The sequence below is a fragment of the Poecilia reticulata genome, linkage group LG19 (genome assembly GCF_000633615.1).
Source record: "Poecilia reticulata strain Guanapo linkage group LG19, Guppy_female_1.0+MT, whole genome shotgun sequence".
Classification (NCBI taxonomy): Eukaryota; Metazoa; Chordata; class Actinopteri; order Cyprinodontiformes; family Poeciliidae; genus Poecilia; species Poecilia reticulata.
In genome coordinates, this window is record NC_024349.1 from 14,119,376 (window position 1) to 14,139,175 (window position 19,800).

Consider the following 19,800-nt stretch of genomic DNA (forward strand, 5'->3'; position numbering starts at 1 on the left):
TCAGCAGTAATGTCTTGAGTGGTTGGTGTCACAGCACATCATGATCCTACCCAGTGGAATGAAACAGAGGATTACAGGAAGGGTCTATGCTAATTAATACAAAGCTTCATCCTGTAATTAACGGTTTCTGCTCTGATGGAAGTGGTCTGTTTTAGGATGGCAGCACTCTCATTCAAAGAGAGGGAGATACAGTAAGAGTCAAGAGTATTGAATTATGTCAGATTGGCCATCTAGTCCACAGGTCTGAGAGCGACTAACACAACAACATGAGGGTATGTGGCTCCTTTAAGAGTGTGCGAGGGGGGAATTGTGTGTATGTGGAGAGCATTAGACAAAGCAATCTTGTGTATATATATTGTCATGGAAGCAGAGACTGATTTAGCAACAGATAGCAATAAAAACTGACTTCTTAAACAGGATGTGAAGATTTTCAGTCAGATTATCAACCACCAAAGTCTCAAGAACCAACTACCAAATTTGACTGTTAAAGGATTAATCTTTCTAATGGTCATCGACCATGGTCTTAATAATAATGCATAAAAGTACAAAAATGAACAGAATGAACCATTAGTTGGTGAGCTGGAACATTGAGATGGACGAGGGAACAGATTAAAAAAAAAAACGTCTCTAAAAATATCAAAATGTCTCATTGCTTCAAGCTGGAATTGTTTCATGATGATAAAACAAAAAAAATAAAAATAAAACATGTGAAATCCTAACTGACAGTTGATATTAAAAAAATAACACATAAAAAAGCCTTTCACAAAATCACAACAACCCCTGTGGTGTTTTGCCACTTTACACTGAAATATGTGCTACTAAATGGAACTGTAAAATAACTACTGCAAGAATAAAAGCAAGGACACAAAAGCTTATTCAAGTCAGGATTTTCTCAAGTGGTTTTCATGTGGCACCTGAAACTAAAGGTTTGAGCCTTCATGGGGTGAGCTCTTACCAATATCAGTATCAGATGTAAAGATATAATGTAGAAATTGGGGTGAATAGTTGGCAGTTTTAATTTCACCTTAGAAGAGCTTTACTAGGATTATTATCAGCTAGAGATATGGTACAAAAGACACGAAACTCAAAATAGTTCATAATGTGGAAATACCACTGTTTTTTTCTGTTACTTTAGATTTTGGGCCCGTCTTGCACCATTTAGTAAACTTTAAGAGGAGGGCAAAGGTTGAGTGCAGATCCTAGAAGTACTCCTTCAAATGTTTTGCAAGTAAGATGGCTTGCAATATTAAGTCTTAACTAAAAGACAGCCGCAAAAATATGTGGACTCTACTCTGAATTTTTATTATTAATTTAAAAAAATGAAATTAAAATAGAATAAAAAATAGTTTCTAAAACCTCCTACTATGAGTTGCCACAGCTAGCAGCTTTCCACAGTTCACAGCTGCATGCACACAGACTTGGCAGATGTGGGGTTGCCATTCGTGACGCAACTCCCGATTATCCTCAGGGAGGAAGAGAGGGAGTGGGTTTGAAACGGCCACCCCGGGGTCTACAGCCAACCTGCTCTGTCATCCTAACAACTGCCACCATTGTACTTGCAAACCCAAAACTTTGTATAATCTTATCTCAAAAACAGGATGCATCCTCAAACTTCTGATGGCAATTGTTGTGGTTTTATTCATAGCTGGAAAGGTGATTCCCAAACAGAGATTAAAGGCACAATAATGAGATAAAAACGCTTTACTTGTCATTTAAATTAGGATTTAAACTATCGCAGCTTGGTAAACATAAAATAACTTTATTCAGCTGCGGCACAAATTTACAGTGACAATAAGGCCTAAAAGCTCTGGATCACGTGAAACGGTACTGTAATGACGGTCTCCAAAAGACAAAGTCCTTCTTGTCATCACTTTTGAGAAGCAAAGTATTTTAATCCTGAATGATTAAAATACTTACAGCAGTAAAAAGTGCTGTGTCACTTTTTACTGCAACAAGCAGAATTAAAATCAAACAGCCGCCTCCTTCAGGGTTTACTCTAACATGAAGAAGACTGGTGAATAAGCAGAATACTGGTGATGCCTTCCCTTATCCGAGCCCACAGTTTTGTAAATTCCTCTAAATTGAATACGCAGGCGAAGACAGAAGACAATAGGCTGTGATTACTTCAGCCACTCCAGACGGAAAGAATAGAGATGTTAAAAATGGAGCACTAATGTTTGCCCAAGTGCGGCTGGGAGAGAAGAAAGGGAGAGAATTATGCAGCACTTTGCTCTATTGTGTCTTTGACGCTGTCAGCAGCAGTTACAGGCGCCTGTTTGAATCTGCTCACCCCTGTGGACAAGCTGACAATCCCCACCGCTCGCCTCAGGATGCAGGGGAACACGTGAGTGCGAGTCTTAAAACGCTCTTGCAATATTTGCATAATCCATCCACCTTCAGTTTCCATGGCCACTGCAGGTCCATGTATGCATTAACGTGAGCGCACAGTCGTTACGGCACAGCCGTTTGATAACGTATGTGTTTGTGCACAAAAAGCGCCATCACCGTTTGTGTGCATTTAGTGAGCCAGAGAAGCAGAGTAACATCAAAAGGAAAATAACCGGGGACTATTTATTAAACAGACGCACACCCTCACCCACATGAGCTCAGCGGTGCTCTGCTGCAGGGGTTTCTATTGAATCAGTAAGAAGGAGAGACTCCCCAGCTCTCAGGGAGGAAGGAGAGTGATAACCAAACCTAAATGAGCTGCAGACCAGCAACAGAGGGGGGGAGTGGGGTGTGGACACTGGAAAAATGACAGCATAAGCTATTGTGACCAGCTGAAGGTAAACAGAAATCTGCCACTGTACATAACAGAGGGGTAAGAAAATACCTCTGACTAAAGCCATGCATTGATTCTGTGCATATTCAAGCAACACTCGCTCCATTTTTGCCCATCCTTTGTGCCCACAGTCTACTCTTCTCTCAGTGTCTGACTCACAAAGCAAATAGCACCAATAAGGGCAGTGAAAACGACCATTTTGCACTCTTTTCTCATTAGATCCAAGCCCTCGTTACCTCAGATTTAAGATATTACACCACAATCACATTGTTTTGCACAAGTATCTCAAGACTTAAGAACCGAGGTAAGAACATCTCACTGCATCAAGGAGGAATTAGGTTTACAGTGGCATTAAAACAAAACAAAAAAAAAGGTTCCATGGAATATTTAAAGACCAGCTGAAGCCCAAACCAACTTTTTATGGAGATTATCTCTGTAAATTTGAGCTGGGCCCTACAGTCTCTCGAAACAAATGCTCTTGCCCCTAATTAGGGCGCTCTAGGGAAGAGCAGGTTACGGGTGGCATATTTTGCATTTTTGTGCAAATTTGCTTAACGCTGCAATATTTGGCCTCAAACCATGTAAGTGAACCGTAGTTACTGCAGTCAAATGTTCCATATTGGTCACAACTGTACAGCTTGGTTCATGTCTGTCACGGCCCTGCATTTGGGTATAAAACCATCTCACTCAGACACGCCTCATAGCGAGTCAGTAGTTGGCATTTTGAGTGTGGCTCAGCATTGATCGAAGGGCTTTTTCAGCTTTTCACTCGTGATTCATTTTCATTGTGAACACAAAGTGGAATGTGGCTTCTCTCTACTCCGACTGCTGGCGGTTTCACTACAAGACGAGTGTGTGAGACCGATTGCAGAGCTTAGGAAGCAGGAAGGGAACTTGCTGCTTGCTCAGTCAGAACGGGTGCTTTATGTGTCATCACCAAAGTCTCCAATAACACAAAAACATTCTTAGAGTTGTTGCTGGTTGCTTTTTTGGAAAAATAAATGTTGCTAAAGGGATCCGTTCTTCCTGACCGCAGCCCTATGCTTAACCCAGTATCCACTGGCTCCGTTGATGGAAGTTGTTACGTTTTGAAAATTTGTAAAACTTTACCAGACTAAGTTTTATATATGGTTCTGACAGTTTTCATTGTAATGTGCTAGACATTTGAGTAATTAAAAAAAAACAAAAAAAAAAAACATTCCTACTGACAATGTTTAGTTAAAACTAATCAAGGAAATTCAGGAACAGAAGACTTGGTTTCTTTGATTTATTTCTGAATAACAAATCTTTAGTAACAAGGTCAGATACTTCACTTAAAAAAAAAAGATAAATTATTCTTTTCTCTTTTTGTAAGACCAGCAGCACAATTGGTTGCTTTGTCCACACTTGGCCTAGCAGCATGTTATAAACAGTGCCGGTCTTCCAGAATCAAGCTTTTGCTCTGGCTCCAATCTAAATACATTTCCATAACTATGGGCATCACACTAAATACATGCATAATACATTTCAACATGGAAAAACTGCATCAGTGTAAAAAGAGGCAATCTGTTGGTTTGAGAAGCAAACGTTTCTTTGCGGGGGATGGAGATAAGGATTTCCAAACTCTGATTTGCTCACTTTACATTCAAACCCTGCTTGGTGAATCAGGTTTTTAGCATAGAGGAGCCTTTTACTTCTCTGCTTATAATTCTCAGAGCTTAATAATAAAAAAATTAATTCTGTGCTTATTCTACTTACTCCATAGAGCAGAATATATATCAAAAGACTGGATACTGTCTGCTAAATTTAGAAGTGACTTAATTGCATAAAACATCAAATTTTTACAAAGCTTAAAATTTAGATGACTTGTGTGTCTGCAGAAAACATTCAAATTGTATTCACAAATTTGCGATTTCCAAATACATCCCCTACACATAAATATATGGCAGAAGATTTAGAAAATGTCTGAACAGATTTTTATCAGATTGTGCCACTTTGATAACTTCTGCAAAGAACAATCAACACTTAATATATTATCAGGGATATGTTGTAATCATGACAATGTCAAATGGTTTTACAAACTTACATTTTTCTGTAAGTTTAATAACAGTTAACTGGAACTAAATCGAAATGTGAGGAGCTGAACAATGAATTAATCTTATCAAAAAAAGAAGAAAACAACTATTAATCTAGCCTTTTGCAAACCACTCTGGATGAAAACATCAAGAGCAAGGTATGAGTTTACTTAAGATAACCATTTTATTTATGGAGATTTGTTTTTGGAAACAAATTCTACAGAAACTCATATGTATGTAGTGTGATATGTCACACTATATTTTATGAATAACATATACAAATCCAATTGAAGGCACCCAAGAGGGATCCTAATAAAATTTTTTGAACAACCTCAACTGCTCCCTTTCAAAGCAGAGAAGCTCTACTGTGAGCATCTGTGAAGCGCATCTTAGGGTGACCCAGCCGCCCAAACAGGAATCTCCATTCAGTCACTTGAGGTCACATTGTGATTATCCATATCTTCTGACCATAGATAACAGCAAAGATGGACAGCAAAAGTCAAGAGTTTTACTTGTTGGTTCAGTCGTTTCTTCACTCAGCTGATCAACACAGTGGTGCAGATGATGTATATATATTCATTGCCTGCTCCCTCCCATCAGTAATCATGAACAACACTGCAAGATACTTAGAACTTTTCAGCGTGAGGCAAAATCTGACCCCTAATCTGGAAAGAACAGTCCAACTGGTTGCAAGCCATGACTTGAGCAGTTCTGGCCTTCCATCCCTACACCGCCCTTCTGTTGCTGGTTAAGATATTTAAGAACCGAAGGACAACCAGTTGACATTTTGATTTAAAAGTAGAGGATAACAAAACAACGGTCATAATTTACTTGCTGTGGTGGTCTGTCAAGTTTTAGTCATTCATAATGTAATCCCATTACGTCAACCACATGTGGTAAAGCAACTGTACAGAATGTTGATCCAAAATCATTATCGGAACAACAATACTGCAACAACAAGTACTGCTTGTATTCAATATTGTGTCATATGCATGTTCAGCATGTGCTGTTGGGTAGACTTCTGCCTACCTAAGTTGTATAAACTTTGAAAAAGGTTGATATTTTAGAGCTGCAGTGAGGTTCAAGCTGAAGGGGAGAAATAAGAGGTTATACAGCACAAACAGAGGATGGTGGTTTGATACATTCACTGTTGGCTTTGGATTTATTCTCTCTGCCTTATCCTTTGACATTTTAATGCTAGTTCCAGCAAACATTTTACATCCCATTTAATCCCAAAGCAGCAGTTTTTCCTTTTTGTTCCATCACAGAAAATCCTTCAGCAGAGTTTATATCCGCCATGTCAGCAGAAGCTCTGCGAGAAGCATTTAGGCATCTAGTCATTTTACGGTTAAAGAGAGCTGCAGTAAGCCCGTATGATAGCAGGTGCTGTACAACATCGCACGAAGGTGGAGCCATTTATGAATTACAGATCTGTGTATGTCTTTGCAGACATTGGCCAACTTGCTGCTCTGAAAGGAGACAAGGATTTCAGGAAAGCTATACAATTAAAATCTTTTTTTTAGGCATCAAGTGTAACTGGGAACCACCAAACTTGCCGTTTTTGACAGCTAGTTTAAAAATATTTCCAATAGAAATATTTTAATGGCTATATTGTTGGATGCAAAGCTCATACTACAACAAATCTTCATCCGATTTTGACTGATCTAATGAAATCCTTAGTGTGTGAAGCTAAAACCACTTCCAGTGTAGCACAAAAATCTTAATGTTTTAGATAAACTCATCACATATTTTTACAGCATTTCCATGCCAATCTTGCCAGTCATTGCTATAATTTGCTGCCCATCTCAGTGGTGGAACTCAATGAGGCCACACTCTGAGAAGCATGGAAGTGATTCAAAGATCCTGGATGCAGACCATGTGTTTGTAGCAGAGTGGGCGTGAAGTTGGCTTCAACTCAACTCATCCCGTCTCCCACATTTTCTGTCAATGACTAAACTGTGTAATTGAGTCAAGATTGCATTAAAATTAGCAATGAAAGGATGAGGGCATGAATAACTTCTTCCCGCTGACTGACGTTCACAGCTGTCTCCATTTATGCTCTTGGGGCGGCACAGAGCTCATCCTTAGCTAATCAAACCCCAAGTGTAATTACCCCGAGGGCTAAACACCTTCAAACTCGCAAATGAGACACATTGAATGCAACTTTACACCTTTAATGTGCTAGAAATATGATGGATGCACAGCAGATGCAGACTGCATCTAAAGGCATTAATTTATAATTCAGTTGGGTGAAATGTCAGATGAAATTTAGGATGCATCAAGACTAGGGCTGACTCTGCAAATCAGTTTTTAACCCAATTAATCAACTGTTAATCAAAGCAAATTTTTCTGGAAAAAAAAAAAAAAATCAGTTTCCTTTACTATTTGCATTTAATATTGTGCAGCTCGATCTTTAAAGAGTTTGATACTGAAATCCATCATGTTTAAGGTTCAGAACCTTGTATTTTCCCTTTGCACAAATGGCTTAATTAAGCTAAATTACCAAATTGTGTGGAAAAATCTTTCAAAGTTCAATGATGACCTTTAAACAAAAATCCAAAAAGCCTGAGACTGAAGATCTTTGCACAGTACTTAGTATTAATGCATTCAAATCAGATGCAGCCAAGCCTATGTGGGTGCGTTTTATTTTTAAATTGATTAAATTCTCAGTGGAGTTTCGTTTTCAGACTTTCTGCCTGTCTCATCCCGTCTGTCCGTAAATAATGAACCAGCCACGTTATTTTTAGCAGAGATGAGAGCCGAGCTGCCTTAGATATTTTTCTGGGATCTCTCCAAAATTCAGTGCAAAGTGGAAATACAAGCATCAGCTTAACTGGCTGTGGTAGGAAGAGCACTTCTTAACATCTGTTCCAAAACAGAGATCAGACCCACAAAATGCTGCATTAAATAACTAATCAGTGCATTAAAGATTAAGATTTTCCTTTTGACAGTGCAACTTTATATATATTGAAAAACATAAAATAACTTGAAAATCTACCTGTGCACCTAGCCTAGTGTTCATACTTTATTTTTCTGGATGCGCTGAATGCAACAAGCTCTGATAAAATGAAATTTGAAATTTCTTGTGTTATGTAATGAATTTCCAGCATCAAAGCATGTGAATTGGTTAAAATCAAAAATACCAAATTTTAAGTGTTACAACCATATTTGGTTACAATTTTCCTGTTGGACAATCCACCTGTGTCGCAGTTTAATTATTAAGCCGTCTTTACAAGGGAAAAATACATTTTTAGGTCATTCTCTCCATTTTTATGCACAAGTATAGCAAAACAGCACCATAGCTTATGATACTAACACCATGTTGACATTTATTACAGCTTGACCCAACACACTTTTCACTATGACCTAACAGCTCAATCCCTGTTTTTTTTTTTTTTTCCTCTCTCTCAACTTGAAGGTGTTAATTTTTGTCAGCTCTGTCTCAGGCCACAGTGACATTAAACTGACTTCATTGTGGACAACAACGCTGGTGTTTTTTTCTTTTTTCATCTTCAGCTTTGCCGGTTCCTGAACATCCAACCCAATATTCGTTCGTCTGAGGACGAGTTTGGCAACCAGGTCAAATGTCCAACCATCTTGGATGTCCACATAGAAGTTTTTACTAATAATCCTAGAGTTTATGTTTAAAATGACTAAAAGGATATTTACGAAGTTCTTTGGGTGTTTCCACAGTTTGGAGTATTGTGTCTTGCTGCATAAGCCAAGTCAGTTTCATCTTCAGGTGATGATTGCTAGAAAATGCTAAAGGTGATTGTCTGGCCAACAGCAGGATTCACTGTTCTATCAATTAATACAAGCTATCCAGGTCTCCATAAAGTAGTGCCAATAAATAAACACAGAAATAGATTAAAAAATAAAACGCTACTACTACCATGTTTGACTATAACTTTTTATGAAGAGTTGTTAGTTTGTTTTTTTTGCCAGATGTCATAAGACACTTTATTCCATACAATATTTTTGTTTCAGTTATCAAGATGTTATTCTGGTAATTATTTGGATTATTAGATCCCATCTCTGGTGGAAACCTAAAACCTTGAAAATGATTTAGTCTAGTGACTATTTCTCATCCAATTTTGATTTATTTAGATCAGGGAAACTTGCTTTCAAAAAGTAACGATGTGTTGTGACATCTTTCATGTCAGACAAGTTCTGTGAAAGTGATTTCTTGGTTATACAGGTCTGGCACCAATTGTGGCTGGGCATGGCCATTTGACTTAGGTATGATTTAACAAAGCGGTAAATTAAATTTCAACACATGGCCCAGGTTGCTCTGTATAGCTTTTGTTCTTTTAATAGATGAAATCATTTGAAAACTGCAGCTTGCATTTAGTCAGGTATCCGTTTTGTATAATAAAATAATTTTCACAAAAATGTAGAGTGTGGAAAAAAAAGGGTAAAGAGACATTTATTATGTGGGAACCATTTTTCACAGGACTGCTTGTTAACGCCTAATGGTACCATTATCAACTCAGAGACTGACTCTGTAAGCCGTTGCAACAAAGTCCCTCAATATAGTTTACAATTATGTTGTGTTCAATTTTTATCCTCACTACTAATTTATTACAAAAACCAGAAAATACTGAGTTAGATGCAAGAACAACCTATAAAAAAAAGAACGATTGTATGGCTCAAGTCTACCAAAGATGTGAAAAGCTGATGTAAAATTTTAGCAGTATGTAATGCAGGAGTTAAAACAGTTAGCAGAAATGTGTGCCAACAATGTGACCAGTTCTAAATGCAATGGAGAAAAGGCAAGCAGCCGTGCAAAAACACAATGGAGTTATCCCATTACGAGACCAATTTGAACAGAGGCACAGATTTACGCTGCAACACAAATACAATACCAGCACTGACCTTGAAGCTCCAGTAGTTTGGTTGTTGCTAAGGGGGGAGAAAAACAAAGAGAAAAGAAGATAGAAGGGACAGGGATTGGGGCAGACGGGGAGAAACAGGGTAGAGAGTGTGAGACTTTGTGTTCATGTATCAAGCTGTAAATACCACACTAAGAAAGAATGACCAGAACAAGAGCTGGATAGATCCAAAATCTGACTTTGTTACCCAGTTTCCATGTGAAAATATGCAAGTGATAACAACACTGGACAAAAGATAAAAAGATAGATGCCTCAGCTTGTCAACACCCCTTTTCACGAAAGAATATTTATGTTAAGTTTATATAAGTTTACAAGAGGATTCTCAAAAAAGTGCAATAAAACCTAGACCCCTAGTCTTTATTGCTAATTTCTATGCAGGTAATGTATAGACTAGATGAGGCCCTTGACGACAATTGTTCTCCCTCTTCTAAAACAAGCTACCACTCACCCTGATAGTTTAAAAACAACACAAAACCTAGTCTGGCTCTGATAGAGACATACAGAGAAATACAGATATTTTGCAAAACTAGGATTTTCTGCTGCATATACTCCTTCCATCCACATGCCAATTAGGTTTTAGTGAAAAAAGAATAATAATAATTTTGAGAAAACGTGTACATTATCTAGCTATACAGAATGGATGAAATGGTAGAACTAAAAGAAACCCCAGGAAACTCAAGATGTTCTCTAGAAGTAACAAAAATGATCTGGATTACAAAAGATACCAGCAAAACATCTTAAGTTGTTATTAGGAGAAAGTCGGCCAAAGCTAAGATGCTGTGGATCTGCAGAGAAAGGATCACACTGCAGTAAAGGAGGATCGGCAGAGGGCTGGTGTGACAGAAGAGCAGCAGATCTGCTAAGGCGATGGCTAATGGAGGCTTTTTAATGGGCAATAAAGTCAGTCATCCCCATGTTTTAAAGACAATCTTGTTGCAGTTTAGGTTTGAATGGAGACAGGTTAATAGAGAGAATGTTGATATCAACACAAAGCATATTTGGACATTCCCACATCAGCGCCTTAAACCTTTAGCTTTGAAACAGATCCACTCTTGTGTTAATATTTCTCGACAGGTGGTGCTTTAAGAGACTAATTGTATAGATTTTGGCTTTTGTAAATCAAATTTGTTAAATATGATTGCAAAGATTGATTCATGTGCTGAATACCCTAATCCAGAATAAACCCCTATAATAAGTGCATAGGGAAATTAATCTGCTAATAACTTTCTACAGTACAGTTAGCAGCACTTACGAGACCCCGAAAAGAGCTAACAATGACTGAAATAATTCTACTTATGGCCCCATGCGATAAACAGTGAATGCATATTTGATCTTAAATACAGGTTGAGATAAAGGCTGAATTCATTCTGTTCTGAACTGGAAAGGTGACACACTGATAATGAAACTAAACGGTAAGAAGTGTGAATTCAGATAAGGCTGATTCTGTCAATCATCTTCATGGGTTAAAAAAAAAATTGCTGGCAAGTAAAAAAAAAAAAAAAAAGAGCAACTCCATCAAAACACTCGAGTGTGTCTTAGTTAGCACATGTGACTTTCTTAATTAAATGTGTTCACCATCTGGAACACATTTAAAGGAAAAACAAGTCACTCTCTTGAAGTCACTTAAGGTGAGCAGGTGATGTGATAAATGGACTCCACTTAAACACTTTTACAGTCATGAAATCGCTCAAAGTGTTCATGTCACATTCACTCAGTTACACTGACAAAACTTATCAGCTGACACACAGATCAGTGAGCTACTTGAGGGTTAGGGCTTTGCTCAAGAGCACATCAACATATGGAAGGGGAGGCTGGAATCAAACTCACAAACTGCCTCAATCGACACAATATCAAAGATGCTCAAGACAAAGCCACTGATCACAATTACTCAAGAATTTCAGAGATTCTTATGGTCAGAATAATATATCTTTGTTCATCTGGTGTTAAACTAAAACATGTTCACATTTTACTAACTTTTCTCTATTTGAATGGACACACGATAGATCTGCTTATGTCAGCAAACCAACAAATAAGAGTGTTTTCCAACAATCTTCTGGGTGGGAAAATAATATAATTATTGTGAAGATGGCCAGATTAATTTATGTCATCCATCGCTGCCATTTTAATAGAAATTTAATTGCGTGTAATGGCTTCTAGCAGTTAATCAACATTTGCAGTCACTAATGCCCATTTTAATGATGCAGGCCCAGACAGCTCCACAGACCAACCTTATGGTCCCCATTGATGCAAAGGAGGCTGCTGCGGACCCAGGAGCAGGATCAAAGCAATGTGCACAAGCCTAAATAGGAAGCTGGAGTTTTCATTTCAAATGGAAAGAAGCCAAAATTTTCATCTCGTAATTCGACTGCACTGGACATATCCAAATGAGCTACATGACCTTGCATTTTTTCGTGAATGGCTTAAGACAAATTTGAAAATGTTCATCTTTAAAACCACAAGATATTCGAGACCATCTTGCTTCGTGTTCCTTTTTTTTATGTTTTCGCAAAAGTGAGGAGAATAACTGACAATGCCAGCAGGCTCACTGCAAAATAAGAGGTATAATATTATTGAAAGCAAAACATGAAACAGCTTCAGTTGGAGCACCAGCTTTTAACTTTGTTTCCTCTTTAGAAAATCCCTCCTAGCACAGTTCAGCCATTTCTCACTGCCCTCCTCACCAGTGCACAATGCATTAAGGTACTTGAACTCATCCGTGGAACTTGAACTCAGAAGCAGCCTTAAATCCGACCCGCAGCGATCATTCCACCTTTTCCATTTGAACCATGGTTCAAATTTGGAGGCAATAATTCTTAACCCTGCTGCAAATGACTCCTGTATGTATAGACACCAACAGAATATCCTCTGCAAAAAAGCAGAGAGAAACTAGACATCTTCCTCTCTGTGATTGTGGCCAGAAATAATAGGATGAAACAGTTCATTACGGGAGAATGTGGACACAGTCTGGACCGGTGTCCCATATTCCTATAGCAATCCTGCAGATTGACCTAAGCAACACAATCATAGGACTTTTTCAGAACCACGGACAACTCCCATAAGAGATGGAGCTTTAAGCATCTATTCTGTGAGGAACAAAGCTCGATCTTCCTGAGAGCAGAAAGAGTCACAAGTGAGACGCCTCTTCAGTGTCACATGGAGGACTGAGATCAGAGTTGTAGTCTGCTCTTACAAACAAGAATACCAGAGACTGTTCTCTGAAGCCTCGAAGCCCTGTCCTTCAGGGCTGGCATCTTGTAACTTTGATGTGGATCTCTGCTTCAACACACTTGAATCAAAGAAGGTAAATACCAGGACCATTGTAAAACTTAACCACACGCTGTGGAAGCAATTGATTTAGAAATTTAGACCAGGAGCACACTGAAAAGTTGCCTCCGATGACTGGAGTGCCTGATCGATGCTCAAAGGTGTTTAAATCTTTATTTAGTAAAAGCAACCCAATCTAGCAGAATTAAGCAAACAATGTAGTAATCTACTGCAGCAACAGTTTATTTTCAAAACCTCATTGGTTTGGAAAAGACCAATGAGTTCATTACATCCATTGTTGCTCGTCTATGGTGATTGTTAGTTCTTTCAGTGAAACAAGATGCATTGTAAATCCTGCATTCAAAGCAGATTACATAAAGTCAGTCAAACAATGCCTCATACAAACTCTCCATTCTGGGAATGTGTTTGCCGTCTTTAATTTGAAGTATTTTTATTGTTCTCCTTTACTCCCTTTCTATACAAATGCTTTTCTGAGCATTTATCTAGCTATCGTACTGAACTGTGACTCAACTGAGGCTCTTTCAACAATAAATTTGGAATTGATTAACGGTCTACTTCTAAGGATTACGTAGGTGTTGCACCTCTGAGACTGTGTTAGAGCCAAGTTTCAGATGTAATCAGGGGAAGGCTCTCTGTGGACGTCTGCGGTCGACTTGTCTGCAAGCTTGCTACGTGGTAAGCCTGCAGGGAATACATCTATCTGTCAATGATGATCTACTGTGCAAAGAGAGAAGTCATCTGCAGGGCCTGGCTGCCTACAATACAGTCAATTATCTTCCATTTACTTTCATTAATTCAAGATTACATGGCAAGAAAGATGAAGTAATGAATATGAAATTCTGCACCTGCGACAGTGTAGAACAATCAGGAGACAAATTACGACCCCCTGTCAGATCCTTTGTGTGCAGGAAGATGAGAGGTGGAACCTCCATTGATCTGACTCATTTGTCCAAAACACCTAACTGATCAAATGGATTCGAAGCCGGGGCATTTCAACCTCAATTCAACAATTAAAACATCTTGTTGTGGTCCTTAAGCCATTATGCTTTGTAGCAGGATGCATTATCCTGTTGAAATAGCCCACAGCCATTAAGAAGAAAAGTTTATATTGAAATTGTGTACATCATCTCAAAGAATTCAGAGGTGGGTCATGTCAAAATAATAGGACCCAAGTTTTCCCAGCAGAATATGGTCCACTCAATCACATTGCCTCTTCTGGCTTGCATTCTCCCCATCTTGCATATTGTTGCTATAAGCAAAATCACATGCATCAGTGCATCCTCATGATGTAAAGTAAATAGTGACGCATTGGAAAATGCCATCTTGCTCCATTGCCATGCGGTCCACTTTTGAATTTCACATGGCCACTAAGGCCAAAATGGTTGTTGCTTCAAACATTTACAGAAAATCTGCCTACAGCAAAGCTAACTGGTAGCGACACCTAAATGTTTCAGCTAAATGCACTGCCACAGCATCGAGGGGAACCCAGACGTGTGCGTAAGCCAGTCCTCAGCTACATACAACACTTGACCAATAAGTCTGACAAGCCACTAACAAGTTAAACAGGAAAACCAGACGGCTCTGGAGACCGTATAACTCTAGGTGAGAGTTAATGCACTTAGCATTAGGTAAAGGTAGAGAGAGTGGAGGCGACAGGCAGAGGTGGAGGATTCATCTCACTCAGCATTCTTTCTGGTTGTACAGACAGAACGTATCTCCTGTTCAACTGAACTGAAGTGACTGATTTTCACTATCCTCTCATCACCCTGTCCTTAGCATGCAGGGGCCACAGGTGGCAGCACCAACATTTTAAAGTTTTTTGTTTTTTTTAAACCACAGAAAAAAATGTTGCAACTGAGATCTTGACAGATTTTGAGAAAAAAAAATTGTTTGCTCATCACGTCCAAGACAGAGATGAGATTGAATAAAAATGCATTTGAGACAGAGACAAGACCAAGGCTTTAGAAGAAAGAAGCACAAAGTTACAGCATGTCCAGTCAGAAGCTGAGAGTTGATGTTCAGGCATCTTTAGAAACTTTTCATCTGCTGTAAAGTTGTATTCAGTATCAAGAGAGGATGTTTTTAACAGAGCAGCAGTAAAAAGTCTTCAAGGGGGATTGTGGCAGATTTACTGCTCTGGGCATTCTGAGGATATACAGCTGCTGATGTGCCTTCACAGCCAACGCTGTTTTGTTTGTTGTCCATGTCAGATCCCCTGAGATATGTGTGCCCACAAATTTGAAGCTAGACACACTGTCCATCCTCTTCGCATTGATGTGCAGTGGGGCATTGAGATTCTGCATCTTCCTGAAACCAATTATAAGTCCTTTGGGCTTTTTTGAGGCACAGACTGTTCATTGTGCAACAGCGTCAACTCCTGACCTTCCGACAGAATCATTATCCTACAGTCATTAGCCCGTCCACAGTGGTATTCTCCTCAAATTCTGTTGGTGTTATGAGGCGGAGCACAGTCATGGATGGATAGAGGAAAAATCTACATTTTGCTCCCTTTCAGGAGAAAAAAAATCAGTTTGCTGGTATTTTAACTACTCCGTTATCTTCAGAATCTTAGGGAAAGTCATCTTTGTCAGTCATTATCAGAGCAAAGTTAGCTGATGCTCCAAGTCTGATTTGAATAAAAAGTTTAAAGAATGCAGAAAACAAAAACAACTTTCCTTCTCAGGTTTGGATCTGAACAGAGATTCTCAACTTTCTCATGCGCATTCAATGACACAAAAAAAAAACCTCAAACAAGCAACACTTCAAAACACCAAGAAATGGTTATAAAAACATGTTTTACAACATCCTGCAGCACAATATTTAAATAATTTTCAAGGAATACTCAAGTTCTAGTTTCCCCCACTTCAATTACTAAGTGCTTCCAACCAAACCTACTGTTGATTGTGTTACATTTGCAAGTTTCACTCATCCTGTATGATCTTTGTCAGCAGAATCTCGAACAAACGAGTCAGAAAATCTACAAATATCTGTGACAACACACCACTTCAGAGGATTTTAGCTGCAGGTTTAAGTGCGGACATTGAGCTTGGTAATGGACATGGAGAATTCCTCCACATTCCTGTACACAGCATTAAGTATTCATGACTTCAGGAGAAACACCTAACACAATAATTCAAACAAAAGTGAATAAATAAGGCAAGTAAAAACATGAACATACCCAACATTTGATGAAGCTGCAAGAAACATCCAATAGTCGGATTTGCTAATTAAAGTACATTCCTAATTTCAATACTGCAGTGCAGTTTAGAGCAAAATCTGAAAACATTTCTTCAATAAATTCGGTCAGAATTTGTTTTAAAATTCAGCCTGAAGTCCCCAACCTAATTTACTGTATGTTTGGACAGCTGTTCTGGGAGCAGCCAGAATGCCCAGTAGGTTTTGTTTTCTCCCCTGAAATCTAAGATTACAATTTCTCACATTTTGCTGATTGAGTTGGTGAAGGAACTAGAACAGAGGATGTAACCTCAACAGGCCTGTTGGCTACAGTGACCCAGATTCATATGCTTTATGGGGCTTCTGGGCCTTTTTCCAGCCCCATAAATCAGAACACAGAGCTGATGCCACCTGATCTTACTCTGCTTTAAATAAAAGATTGATATTTATAGTTTGCCTTAAAGTGAAAGAATTTCTAATTTGAAGAATGAGTGGCCTTGGTGAGCTTTCGTCTACAGTTTTAAAGTGTACATTATGGCAATAAACAGTTAGAAACAGTTAGGTTTTATTATTGACATCCCAAGGGAAAACTGGTATGCAAACTCTTAAGATGTGTAAGGGGTCTTGCACATTTTTCTTTTCCAAGTCCAGACTGATTTTTACATCACTATTAGTAACATTCTGGCTATTTACAAACAAAGCCTTTAACTAGTCGCTGCTCATTATCCGTTTGCTTCTCAAGTGATGAAACAACATGATGTGGGCATCTGATTTTGGAGAACAGTAAAGGGCCGTTTCTGCGCCAGGTGGAAAAACTTAGAACATCAGCTTTGCTTCAAAATCTACAACACTTGTGAAATCTATTAGATTTTTTTATGTATGATGTATTTTCAATGTTTGCAGAAATGTACCCAATTCAGGGTTGCCACTGCCTTGAGAGCATTTAGTGGTCAAAATCAGCAAACTGGTCATTTTATACATATTTTAGAGTAGATGAGCATTTACTTGTGTTTGTCAGTAAGTGGAATAATCAATGGAATGGAAAAATACACAAAAGGCAGGTCATCTAAATTGACAGTGTAAAAATTTGCTTTCATGGGTTTTTAATTAGACATTTAAGAGCTGCTTATTAAGTTGTGATGAATCAAAACAGGCTACTTTATGTGCCATAAAAAAAGAAAACAAGTACATTTCAGGTCTGATCAGACATAACATTAAACCACTTTGTTGCATTTTTGAGTAGAAGAATGGAGTCTCTTTATTCTGTGCTATGAAAACTTATGTGCCTCTGGCAGTTTTCTTCTGTTTTGAAATAAAATAGCTTCCAAATGATGATTTCATTTATTCATTTGCATAAGGCTATCCAAAACCAGCCTGAATCTGAGTTTTTCACTTTAACAACACATTTACACAATTTAATACCTTTATGCAGCAAGTTTCATAATGGATCAAATTGATTTTTATCAACTATTGATATGCCTGTATACCAATCAAACTTATTCCCACAAATGGAGCTGGTAATGGAACGTAAAACCGTTTCAAAAAGCTCAACGTCAGACAATGAATCTCCTCAGAAACTGTTGAAGCACAACACAGCTGTTTGAAATCCTCTGCTGAAAACGCAATACATAAATTGAGGTTTTCCCCAAAATAAACAAATGAGTAATGTACAACTTTTTGATGTTAGTTTAAGGATTCTCAGGCTTAAAATGGAGAATCTGTCTGCATTTTACACCTCCTATACCCCGATATTATGATGCTTAACACCATGCAGAATGTCATGACTTTCACATAATTAAAAACAACAATAAACCTTCAACTGTGCAAAACAAGACTGGCAGCCGCTAGGAGAAACCTGATCGGTATATTTAAATTCTTTAACAGGAACTCCCAAGGTCTACGAAGATAGAAAAAGTACTGGTACGTAGTTTTTATGTAAAGTCTCTAATTAGTTGCTTCATTCCCACACTGCCTGCCTCACACTGCATCTTGGATGTTAAAAAGGTTGATTTCACCATCAGAATGAGAATAAAATGTGTCTTTGTAGGCATGGGGGAGTGAATAATGTACCCAAAAAGCTCCTAGCCAGCGATTTTATTCAAGGAAATCGTTCCTGGTTAAATTTAATTATATTGTCACACTTTGAAAGGAGGTCTAACCCTGTCATGAATAATTTCTTGAAATATAAAAACTAGAAATCTCAGTATCCTACAGCTTCATCCCTTCAGCTCTGAAGCAGTTCCACACTGTTGCTCCATAATTACAGGCAGACAACTGAGAAAACGGCCATTAATATTATCAGACTTCTTCCAGGTTCTCACTATTGAAGCGACAGAAACAAACAGCTGATCATTGTGAAGTCAAGCACCCATTGTGTTATTAATCCTTAATATAAATCTGAGCAATCACACAGGGCTGGGCACTGCGTAATCACTCACTCGCTTCGTTTATTCACCTGAAATTGAAAAGACGAAGAAAAAAAAAAAGTGGCAGCCCAACAATATAACACACCAACAAGCTGATATTTTTTTTGGACTATAAAACTACTGGTCTCACCCAGATTAAGCACACTCCTCACACTCCCAACCTCACACACTGACTCAGCAATCACCGCCTGTAAAATTTCTGATTCTGGAACGGAAACCTAAGAGCGATCATAGAGATATCCAGGAGTAAAGGTAGAAAGAAAGGGCTGGGCAGATAGACGTGCATGCCTGACCCGCATGCCAAGTAGCCATCTTTGTGCCCACCCACCTCCCTCACCAACACTTCACCTTGCCTCTAACACACACATGTGCTCTCGCACATGCCGTGCTTCCCTTTTTTTTTTTTTTTTTTGCTTACACACGTGCACGCAAGCATTTTTGCAATCAACTTCATACAAATCACTGCGGCAGCTCTGACACACCTGACCCTCACCTGCCTGGCATGGAAGGAAACGGGACCCTCCCCTGAAAACAGGCAGATTACGCTCAGCACCAGGAGGAGATGGGGTGTCTGCTCACTGGTCAAGCTTCGGCTCAAAATGAAAGGAGGAGGCAGGTAAACATTCACGTCTATCATGCAGCAACACATCCGTCACAGAGAGCCTGGTTGAAAGCCTCGCCTGAAGGATGGAAGGAGGAGGTTAGAGAGTTACCGTTTGCACTTAGTGACTCTGCATCTTCACGCTCCACATGCCTCCCTCTTCTTCCTCCCCTCTCTCCATTTCCTTTTCCTTTTTTTTCCCCCTTCTTCTTCTCCACTGCGGCTCAGTGTATTCCCGCGCCAGGAGGATCTGCCAGTCCCCCCTCGCTGATTCCGGTAGTAGCGCCTAAGAGGCACTGAGCATGTCTCCCGACCCCTCCTCCTCCCGTCACTCTCTATCTCCCCTCCGTCCCTAAAAGAAACGATGAAGAAGCCCTTTCCTCCTCCTCCTCTGCCTCCGATTCCTCTTTCCTTTGCGGTGGCTTCCTCACTCTTGGTACAGCATGTTCGTTGCCAGCCATATGATATCACACGGTGTCCTTATATGGGAAGCAGGGGGTTGCCATGACAACAGCAGACTCCACCTGTTTTCACCTCTTATTTTAAATCAGACAAATGGTGTATGTCGGATGCGCAGAGGCTGCAC

At 39.0% G+C, this 19,800-nt stretch overlaps 1 protein-coding gene across 11 annotated transcripts in view; it reads right to left on the reverse strand.

Moving 5' to 3' along the window:
- The window catches only part of srcin1b (SRC kinase signaling inhibitor 1b), a 99,500-nt gene that overhangs the window by 44,770 nt on the left and 34,930 nt on the right, over positions 1 to 19,800 (reverse strand). For 8 of the 11 annotated variants that reach the window (XM_017310821.1, XM_017310820.1, XM_017310819.1 and 5 more), the window contains one exon: positions 9,712 to 9,738. In XM_017310821.1, the coding sequence (XP_017166310.1) occupies positions 9,712 to 9,738 (27 nt within the window). Of the gene's footprint in view, positions 1 to 9,711; positions 9,739 to 19,106; positions 19,287 to 19,326; positions 19,714 to 19,800 lie in introns of those variants that run through there. The other 3 variants (XM_017310827.1, XM_017310826.1, XM_017310828.1) reach the window with 3 other exon arrangements.